This window comes from Spinacia oleracea, chromosome 5, assembly GCF_020520425.1.
Source record: "Spinacia oleracea cultivar Varoflay chromosome 5, BTI_SOV_V1, whole genome shotgun sequence".
Taxonomy (NCBI): Eukaryota; Viridiplantae; Streptophyta; class Magnoliopsida; order Caryophyllales; family Amaranthaceae; genus Spinacia; species Spinacia oleracea.
Window position 1 is genome coordinate 24,313,985 of NC_079491.1, and position 11,097 is coordinate 24,325,081.

The 11,097-nt window shown below is 36.5% G+C and overlaps 2 protein-coding genes across 6 annotated transcripts; both read left to right on the forward strand.

Annotated features, from left to right (window-relative positions):
• Positions 1 to 1,102: 1,102 nt before the first annotated feature.
• On the forward strand, positions 1,103 to 7,246 carry LOC110793005 (embryogenesis-associated protein EMB8). Of its 5 annotated transcripts, none has more exons than XM_056828857.1 (7): positions 1,103 to 1,493; positions 2,938 to 3,042; positions 4,066 to 4,141; positions 4,465 to 4,562; positions 4,658 to 4,752; positions 5,101 to 5,154; positions 7,045 to 7,246. In XM_056828857.1, the coding sequence occupies exons 2-7, from the start codon at positions 2,958 to 2,960 to the stop codon at positions 7,150 to 7,152; spliced, it is 516 nt and encodes a 171-aa protein (XP_056684835.1). In that variant the 5' UTR covers positions 1,103 to 1,493; positions 2,938 to 2,957; the 3' UTR covers positions 7,153 to 7,246. The 5 variants fall into 5 exon arrangements, 3 of the variants coding, with proteins under 3 accessions (XP_056684835.1, XP_021853524.1, XP_056684836.1); XM_021997832.2 differs by having other exon boundaries at positions 1,117 to 1,493; positions 3,999 to 4,141; XM_056828858.1 differs by lacking the exons at positions 5,101 to 5,154; positions 7,045 to 7,246 and adding an exon at positions 4,932 to 4,985 and having other exon boundaries at positions 1,117 to 1,493; positions 3,999 to 4,141.
• Positions 7,247 to 9,506: 2,260 nt separating this feature from the next.
• LOC130461365 (uncharacterized) lies at positions 9,507 to 10,882 on the forward strand. Its single transcript, XM_056829444.1, has 3 exons — positions 9,507 to 10,121; positions 10,212 to 10,369; positions 10,483 to 10,882. Exons 1-3 carry the CDS (start codon positions 9,507 to 9,509, stop codon positions 10,880 to 10,882), a joined length of 1,173 nt encoding a protein of 390 aa, XP_056685422.1.
• The last annotated feature ends 215 nt before the right edge of the window (positions 10,883 to 11,097 follow it).

An 11,097-nucleotide genomic window follows, 5' to 3' on the forward strand; every position in this document is an offset into this window, starting at 1 on the left:
TATGTGTTGTTTGCCCTTACTTATCGTTTATTAGTATCATGTTAAGATTGTTTTTGTTTTAGTATGTAGTACTCAGCTTTGCTGATTACGTGCTTTTGCTTGTGCATGTTGATCATGGATATGCCTTATTGATCCTGTGATGACCCAATCTTTGGTGAGCAGTCTCTAAGGATCAATAAGCGTTGTCCATCTACAGGTTTGAAGATGATGCATCACGGGGATCGGGATTAGAGAGCTTGTATTTAGTTTTGTTTTGCTAAGTGACTTGGTTTGTTAATTTGGACTTTAAACTTGTCGTACTATTTATATTTCCTTAGTTTCGTTGATTGGTTTTTGGGATTAAACCTGTAATCGATTATTTATAAACCTAAAGTTAGTTTTATGTTTTCCGCTACAAAATTCTGAATAAGCCGTTACGTTTTCACACGGGCGATAATGCCTTGATAATTCTCTACGTTTTATATTAAAAAATTATTTTAGAAAAGAGAGAATTGTCGGGGTGTTACATGTAGGGTGGAAAGTTGATGCTAGGATAAATAAACACAGAGAAGTTCAGCAAGTTAGAGCTACAACTCCAATTCAGAATTCATTCAGAGTTCTACTTCCCGAGCATGGTGGCATAGAAACTTTGGAGGAGGAAGGAGAGGATCAAGGGGAATCCCCTAGTAGCACTGACTTCTCTCCTTGATGATAATCTGTTCATGGAATGTGAAGGGTCTTAATGATCCTAATAAGACAAGAGCATTGAAAATCTTTTTGTCAGTGAATAAAGTTGATGTGATTGCTATTCTAGAAACAAGAGTAAAAGAGAACAATAATAGTAAAATCTAGCAGAAGTTAGGTGGTGGTTGGTCTTGGCATTGCAATTCTTCCTGTAATCCCAGAGGAAGAATTTGGGTGGGGTGGAAGGGTATTAATGTTACTACACTAGTAGAGAAATCGTCATTTGCAACTCATCAATTACAACTCACGCAAGTCATACGAGTTGCAACAAGGGTTTGGTCAACGCGGGTCAATGTTTTAATGAACTATTCGCAGCAACTTCAGTGACCAAGCACTGCGAAAAAGCTTATTTTTTTTTGAAAGAGGATTTCGCAGCGCGGGAATCATGTACAAGTTGCAATTAAACTCATTAATCGCAGCTTGTGGCCGTAATAAATGCTGCAACTCATAATATTCGCAGCCTCCATGTCTCGAGTTTGATACAATTCAAGGAAATTTTTTCGGAAAATATTCAATTCGCAATCTCGATCTATCTTCTCAACCCAGCCACCACAGATCTAGAATTCGCAATCTCTCTCCTCCGCATATTCTCCCAATCTCCATAGCCACTCGCTACTTCGCCGGAAAGTTTCCTGCTCTATCGGATCTGCAGCTCGCTCCTCTGCATCTTCACCGCCTGCGTACCTTCATCTTCTCCTCTGCTCCACTACGTACCTTCCTCTTCTCCGCTGCTCCACCGTCTGTTCTTTTTCGATCTGTTCACGGGAAAGGTAATCGATCTGTTCTTTTTCAATTCGGTTGTTATAATTTCTTCAACGATTTCTATGACTTAATAAAAAAAAATATTCTCCCAATTTTAATTTTTTTGAATTAATTTCGCAAAAATTTGTATGACCTAATCAAAAATAAAATGAAATTAATCAGGACAACCGACGTAGCTGATACCAGCGTTCTGTTTTAGTGTTGTTTCTTTGGTCTATCGTAGTGACACAGAACATCTCTGATACCTTGCAAGCCTTTTTCTATTTGATGATTCCAATATGTTTCATGTTTCTCATTTGCTGTTTTTTTAGCATTACTCTATAAATTATTGTCCAATTTTTACATTTTTTAAAGTCTGAATGGTTTAATCAAGAAATTTCAGACTTGAGATTTTGTTAATCAGCATAAGCAACCAAAATAAAGGGCGATTTCTGAAAGAGGTAGCTTGGTGTAATAAGCTGATGTGATGTTAGTGTGTGTTTAATACTTCAATGCAGAGTGGGTATTGTTGAGCTAGTTAAATAATTTTCCTATGAATTCTCAATCTTTGAGTATATGTTTAAGGCTTGCAGTAATGTCTTTTGGTTAAACATCAATCATTTATGAGTGTCCATTGGCTAATGAAAAACTTGCTTGAATGTACAATTGAAAAACTTGCTTGAATTTACAAATGAAAAAGTTAAGCAAAGTCTGTAATTCTGGAGTCTTGTTTTTACTTGGTGGATTTCATTTTATCTTTTGAGCATTCTTGTTTACTACCAGTCAATCAGTCATCTTTGAAAGGATAATTGAGTTGGAATACTTCAAAGCCATAAGCTCACTGTCATCGTTAAATGATTATTAGACATCAGTTCCTTAATAACTATGGCTCACTGGCATTTAATCCCAGCTCCTACTATCTCTTATTGGGCAGAAATTGCTCTGTCCAGAAATTAATTGACTGGGAATTGGGAAAATGTTTTGCAATCATGATTAAAGGTTATGGATTGACATTTGCAATAAAGTTTGCAGAAATTGAATTTCCCATTTCCCTAAACAAAAGCTGTTTCTATGTAGGGATTGTTAGGGGAGGAGTTGCTAGTAATGCAGGGAGAGGGAGACTAAGATTTTTCTTCTGTATTAGTAGAATACTCCAGTAGATATTAATATACTATCATGAGTGACTTATGATTTTTTTTTTCTTTGTTCATGGATTCATGGGTGTGTGGTGTGTCCATTACATTCTAGGTGTTGTATTATTTGCCCAAACTTCCTGATTTTTGCATGTAACTTACGCTAAAAGTATAAGTTGCTTGATATAGTTACAATTTAATATACCTGTTGAGAAGTTGAGAAAATCTGCAGTGACTAGTTGTTTTCTTGCCCCCTCATTTGTTCATTTATCTTCCTCTTTAGCCTGGAAGAAAAAAAGTTATTTTCTGAGGCAATTTTTTTGATGCATAATCATGGCAGATCAGTGAAAGGGACATAATATGAGCTGCTTTGGCTGTTTTGGAGGAGATGCAGCCCATAGGCCTGCAGACAACGGAGGTGGTTACATGCCCAGAAACTTGGCAGGTATAATTTTAGTCCATGCAGCTTGCTTGTTTATTTGTAAAAATATGATGCCTTTATGCATAGAGCTGAGAAGCACAGACAACCCCCCCCCCCCACCACACACACACACCTTATAATCGAATAAAAGAGATGTAACTGTGAATTAGAGTTTTACTCAGTGTTACAAGGAATGTGGTACAAACCCCATTCCGCGATCCGGATTCGGACATTTCCTAAACGCATGTGGAACCGACCAGATCCACTGAACCTTTTGAGCCGGCTGAACAAGCCTATGACCCAAGTCATTGAAGATTTTTTTGCTTCTTTTTTGGCTTCGTCAAAGCTTAGCGGAGACTGAGGGAAGGGAGGAGAATGAAAGCATCAAAAACTGAGTTTCCTCTTTTCTTTTGCTTTTCATTTCGTTTTGGGGCGTACCCGATTCACTAAGGGTTGCGTTCTGTGTTTTCGATCCCGTACAATGAATTGTGTCGTACCATGGAACCTTGGTTTTACTTGTCTTACTACTGTTGTTTACTTGTTTTACTCACCATAATATTGAAGATCATTATGAGTTCACTAGTTGTCTTGTCCCAATTGGATTGTCTTAACTGCTGGGGATGGGGAACAAGTTCTCTCTCAGTATGAACTCACGCTAACTCACTGGTTTCAGTGGTTTCTTGAAAAGTTGAATCTTAAAAATACATCGTATATCATACTGAACAAAACTGGAAGTCTGTGAGCAGTTGTTTCTGTTTCTATTAATACCCACACGCACATGTGTATGTAGTATAGAAGATCGTGAAAGTGTTTACTATCAAAGTTTGTCAAATAGAATCACAGCATACCTTGGCCTGCTTCTTTGGAGTTGTTAACATGGATCTAATTAATGCCACTCTTCTGTGTCTTTCAGCAATATCATTTCTGTGTTTTGGTTATTCGGAGTTTCTCTCTCTAATTACCTTGTCATCCTTTTTCAGGAATCACATAACTGCTCTCTCGCTGGAGCTGTGAGCTTGTGTAACCCTTTTAATCTACCAATTGCAGATGAGGACTTCCACAAGGGCTTTAATAACACTTATGACAAAGAATTAGCAAGCAGCCTTCGAAGAATATTCAAGAAGTAATGACAACTTCCGACTTTTATCTATCTCTTAATAGTTATACATTTATTCCCTCCTCCCAGAAATAATATTCACATACTACTATTTTGTTTCTCTCTGAAAAAATTGTCACATGTCCTAAATTGAAGTAGACTATGGTTAGATTTCCAAACATAACCCCATTTAAATGTAGTGGTATAGAGATAATGATGAAAAAAGACAACTACTTCGTATTGTAAAGGGCTTTTCTAGTGAATTCATGATGACTGAATTTGTTGGTGAGCTACTTTTGCTGGTATTTTGTCTGGATTTCTTATATAAGACCAGTTTGCTTGCTGCTCAGGCATGGTGCTCTCTTTGAAGATATTGGTGGGGAGTATAACATACCAATGGCTGAAAATGCGAAGACTGTAATGGAGTTTGATGAAGGGCTAACTCGAGGTCAATACAATTCTCATCTGAGTCTGTGCCACAGAGATTTCTTATGGCAATTTGTTATATATGTCTAACCTGCCTGGTTATCTAACATTTTGTAGTATCTTTTGGGTTCAAGTCAGCTGACGACTACTACTTGCATTCAAGCAGTTCTGATTCAATTAAGCATGTTTGTACACCATTGCTTTGTATTCAGGTAGTAATTTATTAACAACCCATGCCCTTCATCTGCATATGCATATGTCAAGCTCTTGAAATTTTAAAAAACATAAATCAAAACAACCGAAAAGTGTTGGGTATCTGAATTTTCTATTAACATTAAACAAATCAACATTGGGTTTATGTAACCTTAGCTGCAAATCTGCAATTGCAAAGTACAAGTATTGTACTTGTATGTATCAGTGACAAAGGAAGCATATTAGGAATGTATATTCTCTGTCGAACATATAAAGCTTGAGCAAAGTTGAATGAGGACCAAAGGATTACTCTTTCAATAACGGACTTGATAAACAATCTCAAATATCATTGTTTGCATGATTTGAAGGCTGCTAATGATCCCATTGCACCAGCCAGGGGAATTCCTTGCAAAGATATTGAGGTTCGTGATATTCTGCTTATTTTTATTTATGTTTTAGTTCTGATGCTTAATTCTTTTAAATAAAAAAGTGTACATCCTATAAAAAACTAATATAACATGTAATTAGTTTAAAATGAATCATTAGGCTTATTAGTTCAAAAATAGGAGCGAAAATGTCTCATTTTAGCCTAAATATGCCCATAACGACCCAACAAGCCTAAAACGTGCATAACCATATTGGAATGAGTCTTAGAAAGTTTAAACAAAGCATATAAAACATGTAATCAGTTCAAAATGAATCATTAGATTCATTAGTTCAAAAATGGGAGAGAAAATGTCTCATTTTAGCCTAAATATGTCCATAACGACCCAACAAGCCTAAAACGTGCATAACCATATTAGAATGAGTCTTAGAAAGTTTAAACATAGCATATAAAACATGTAATTAGTTTAAAATGAGTCCATAGGTTCCTGAGTTCGAAAATGGGAACGAAAATATATCATTTTAGCCAAAATATGTCCGTAACGACCCAACAAGTCTTAAACGTGCATAACTTGATTGGAATGAGTCTTAGAAAGTTTAAACATAGCATATAAAACATGTAATTAGTTTAAAATGAGTCCTTAGGTCCTTTAGTGCAAAGTTGGTAGCGAAAATGCCTCAATTTGGCCTAAATATGTCTTATAACGACCCAACGAGCCTTAAACGTGCATAACTAGATTGGAATAAGTCTTATAAAGTTTAAACAAAGCATATAAAACATGTAATTAGTTTAAAATGAGTCCTTAGGTTCATTAGTTCAAAAATGGGAGCAAAATTGTCTCATTTTTGCCTAATTTTTTCCATAACGACCCAACAAGCCTTAAACGTGCATAACTAGATTGGAATGAATCTTAGAAAGTTTAAACAAAGCATATAAAACATGTAATTAGTTTAAAATGAGTCCTTAGGTTCATTAGTTCAAAAATGGGAGCGAAAATGTCTCATTTTAGCCTAAATATGTCCATAACGACTCAACAAGCCTAAAATGTGCATAACCATATTGGAATGAGTCTTAGAAAGTTTAAACAAAGCATATAAAATATGTAAATAGTTTATAATGAATCATTAGGTTCATTAGTTCAAAAGTGGGAGCAAAAATGTCTCATTTTAGCCTAAATATGTCCATAATGACCCAACAAGCCTAAAACACGCATATCCATATTGGAATGAGTCTTAGAAAGTTTAAACAAAGCATATAAAACATGTAATTAGTTTTAAATGAATCATTAGGTTCATTAGTTCAAAAATGGGAGTGAAAATGTCTCATTTTAGCCTAAATATGTCCATAACGACCCAACAAGCCTAAAACGTGCATAACCACATTGGAATGAGTCTTAGAAAGTTTAAACAAAGCATATAAAACATGTAATTAGTTTAAAATGAATCATTAGGTTCATTAGTTCAAAAATGGGAGCGAAAATGTCTCATTTTAGCCTAAATAAGTCCATAACGACCCAACAAGCCTAAAATGTGCATAACTTGATTGGAATGAGTCTTAGAAAGTTTAAACATAGCATATAAAACATGTAATTAGTTTAAAATGAGTCCTTAGGTTCTTTAGTGCAAAGTTGGGAGCGAAAATGCCTCAATTTGGCGTAAATGTGTCCTATAACGAGCCAACGAGCCTTAAGCGTGCATACCTAGATTGGAATGAGTCTTAGAAAGTTTAAACAAAGCAAAGAAAACATGTAATTAGTTTAAAATGAATCATTAGGTTCATTAGTTAAAAACTGGGAGCGATAATAACGGTATTCAAGTCACTCTATGCCTATACAGCCGTCTATACATTTTGATTTACTAATAAGACCCAGTGACCTTATTATAAATTAGTTTTCGAGTAATTAATACCAAGTTTTTGTTTTTTGAAGGGTTATGTACAAATAGAAATGCCATATTCTGATGAGGAGTTAGAAGAAACTCGAGAACAATGGGCAAATTATTTTAAGGACAACTATTTGATGGATGTCGGCGAATGAGTTTGTTGTCTAGTAATGTTATGTTTTATGTTTTTGTTATGTGTTGGATATGACGTTGGATGCTACTTGGAGCATATATATGGTTGTTGGAACATATATGTATGTTATGTCTTATATACAGGCCTTTATAAATTCCCGTTTTGTTCGGGTTTCGCAAATTACAAGGGAAATTATGGAAATTTTTTTGCAACCTATTAAACTATTTATAATGTTTTTATTATAATTTTTTGTCAAAATAATAGGATTGTCTAGGGATAAATATATAAATATGCATCTGATCGGAGCTATTATATTTATTTATTTATTTTTATAAAAAAAGGATTAATTACAGCGCGTGTACTAGCACTGAGCTGCAAAATGACAACTAATCGCAGCGCGTATTTCTCAACAAGGCGCTGCAACTACTTTTTATTTGCAACTTATAGGGGTCTAACCGCGCTGCAACTAATACACTATTTACAACTTGTACAGATCTACCCGCGCTGCAATTAATCTATTATTTGCAGCGTCTATGTCCGCTGCAAAAAAACTTATGGTATTTGCAGCCCTCACAATTGCAGCGCTCGAAAACGCTGCAAAAAGTCCGTTTTACCCGCGCTGCAAATATGATTTTTTCTACTAGTGCTATGAAAATATTGATTACTCATGAGCAGTTAGTTCGTGGGGAATTGGTAGATAGCAAAGGGGTTTCTGTATGTTTCATTACCTTTGTTTATGGGCTGCATACTGTTGAAACCAGGAAGGCTTTGTGGTCAACTCTTTCAGGGATTGCTGCTATGGTTACTTCCTCTCCTTGGTTAGTCCTTGTAGATTTCAATGATGTTCTTGCTAGCAATGATAGGGACAATGGAACTAGTGTTAGCAATTATGAAACTCAGGATTTTGAGGCTTTCCTTCTTAACTCTGGTGTGAATGAATTGAGAAGCACTGGTCACTTTTTCTCATGGAGTAATAAGGGTTTGGGTGACTCAAGGGTGACTAACAGAATTGACAGATCTTTGGGAAATGGATGTTGGATGCTGAAGTATGGGCACTTAGCTGTGGATTACCTTAATCCCTCTATTTCAGACCACTCCCCCCTATTGTTAAAATTTGGGGATGATCATAAAGAAGGGGGTAGGCCTTTTAATTTTTTTAATTTTCTGGCAAGCCACTCTCAATTTGCAAGTGTTGTTGCTCAAGATTGGGTTAAGCCAATCAAGGGAACACCTCTAAGCAAAATCCGGTTTAAGCTGAAAAGGCTGAAACATCAGTTGAAGACCCTCCACAAAGAAGAGTTTGCAGGTATAGCCGTGAGGATCCAAAAGGCTCAGGAAGACTTGGAAGAAGTTCAGCGTCAGCTTAGTACTGACCCTACAGATCTGTTGCTGCAAGTTGATGAGAAGGTGTGCACTGAAAAGCTCAGGAAGTGGTTATCTGTGGAAGAATCTGCTTTGAAACAGAAATCTAGAATCCAGTGGTTAGCATATGGGGATTCTAACTCTAAGTTTTTCTATGCTTCTTTCAAGCAAAGGATCTCTTTTCTGTATACTGATCAAGGGCATAAGATTGTAGACCCATGAGAGATTACTTTGGAGATTCAAAAGTTCTATGTGAATCTTTTAGGCACTGCTGCTAGTCACATTCCTAAACCTGATCTCCCCACTCTTAGATCAGGTGCTAGGTTGTCAAGAGATGCAGCTCTTTCTCTGTGTGTTCCAGTTACTACTGCTGAGATTGATATGGCACTCAAAGCTATTGATGATAGTAGGGCTCCAGGTTTGGATGGCTACAATGCTGTGTTTTTCAAGAAAGCTTGGCCCTGGATTAAAAAAGATGTGTATGAAGCAGTTAATTTCTTCTTCCAGAAAGGGGAGATTTACTCTGGCATGAATTGTACATATGTCACTTTGGTACCCAAGGTAACTAATGTTTCTTGTGTTAAAGATTTTCGTCCTATTGCTTGTTGCTCTACCCTTTACAAAATCATTTCTAAGATTCTCACTGCCAGGCTGCAAAAAGTGATTACTGAAGTGGTTAGTGAGTGTCAATCAGGTTTCATCCCTGGGAGGTACATTGCTGATAATATTTTGCTGGCAACTGAATTGATTAAGGTTTATGGCAGGTCTCACTTATCCCCTAGATGTTTTCTAAAGGTTGACCTAAAGAAAGCTTATGACTCTGTTGAATGGAGCTTTCTTCAGACTGTTTTACAAGAGTTGGGGTTTCCTCAAATGTTTGTGAAGTGGATTATGGCCTGTATCACTACTGTTTCCTACTCTATTCTCATCAATGGCTTCCCTAGTAAACCATTTCAAGCAAAGAAAGGTCTGAGACAGGGGGACCCCCTATCCCCTTTTCTTTTTGCTATATGAATGGAATATCTGTCAAGGTGTATGAACCAGCTAAAGTCTAACCTTGATTTTAACTTCCACCCTAGATGTGAGAAGCTCAATATAACTCATCTGATGTTTGCAGATGACTTATTACTATTTGCTAGAGCTGATAAGATTTCTGTAAAACTGCTGCTTGATGCTTTCTCCAAGTTTTCTTCAGCTTCAGGTCTTGAAGCTAATATGGATAAAAGTAATATCTACTTTGGTGGTGCTTCAGTGCTTGATAAGACAGATATCCTAGCTGGTGAGAAAATCTCAGAAGCATGTCTTCCCTTCGGATATTTGGGGGTGCCTTTATCTTCCAAGAAGATGTCCTATCAACAATGCAAACCTTTAGTTGACAAGATTCTTGCTAGAGCTAAGGTGTGGTCAACAAAGTTTCTTTCTTATGCTGGTAGGTTGTTTCTCATTAAAACAATCTTGTTTGGCATGCAGACCTTTTGGTGCCAAATTTTCATTTTGCCTAAAAGAATCATCAAGGAAGTGGAAGCTTACTGCAGGTGTTTTCTCTGGACTGGTGACACCGCAGCTTCAAAAAAAGCTTTGGTAGCTTGGGATAAGCTGTATTTGCCTAGAAATTCTAGTAGTTGGAGTGTGAAAAACATATCTTTTTGGAATAAAGTAGCTATTGGAAAACTGTTGTGGGCTCTGGCATTTAAAAAAGATAAATTGTGGGTGCAATAGGTTGATAGCTTTTATATGAAAGGGAAAAACCCTCTTCAGGTTCCTACTCCTGGTTCTGTTCTTGGGCTCTTAAAAAGATTTTCAACAATAGAGAGATTATTCTACAGATTGGTGGATGGGACAAAGCTACTGCTAATGGGAAATATTGCATTAGTAAGGTTTACAGATGCTTGCAGGGTGTTGTTCCTAAGGTGACCCGGTGGAGAGTAATGTGTTATAACAAAGCTAGCCCAAAGATCTTGTTTATAACTTGGCTGGCTATTCTTAACAGGCTCTATACTACAGATAGACTCCAAGCTTGGGGGATTCAGTGTACTGATAAGTGTGTGATGTGCTCAGTTGGGAAAGAAACTGTTGAACATTTGTTCTTTGATTGTTGTTTTTCCTCTACAGTCTGGAATAAGGTGCTGCTGCAGATTGGTATTCATGGGAGCAGTACTGGTTTTGCCTCTGAATTGCATAAAGTTGTGAAGAGAATCAGGAAAACTGGTGTTGTTGATAAATTGTATGTAATGTGCTTCACTGAAGCCATTTATAGTATTTGGCTTGCCAGAAATGCTGTAATTTTTAAAAGGCCTACCAAGAGCATAGAAAATATAGCTAGGGAAATCCTGTTTAGAGTTTGTTGTAGAGGTTCTGAGGAACTTAGAAGTAGATTGCTACACAATTGAGTATGTGTAGGTTGAGTTTTGGTGGCCTGGTTTCCCTGTATCCCTGAGTGTTTTGCTCAAGTCTTTGGTTATTAATACAATTATTAATTGCAAAAAAAAGGGTACTATGTATTTGTTTGTGTTGGTGCATATTGCATTTGAGTATTGATAATCTCATTACCTGTTCATTTTCTATTTTTTGTTTGGTGTTGGGCCTCCTTTTTGTTTCTTTTATT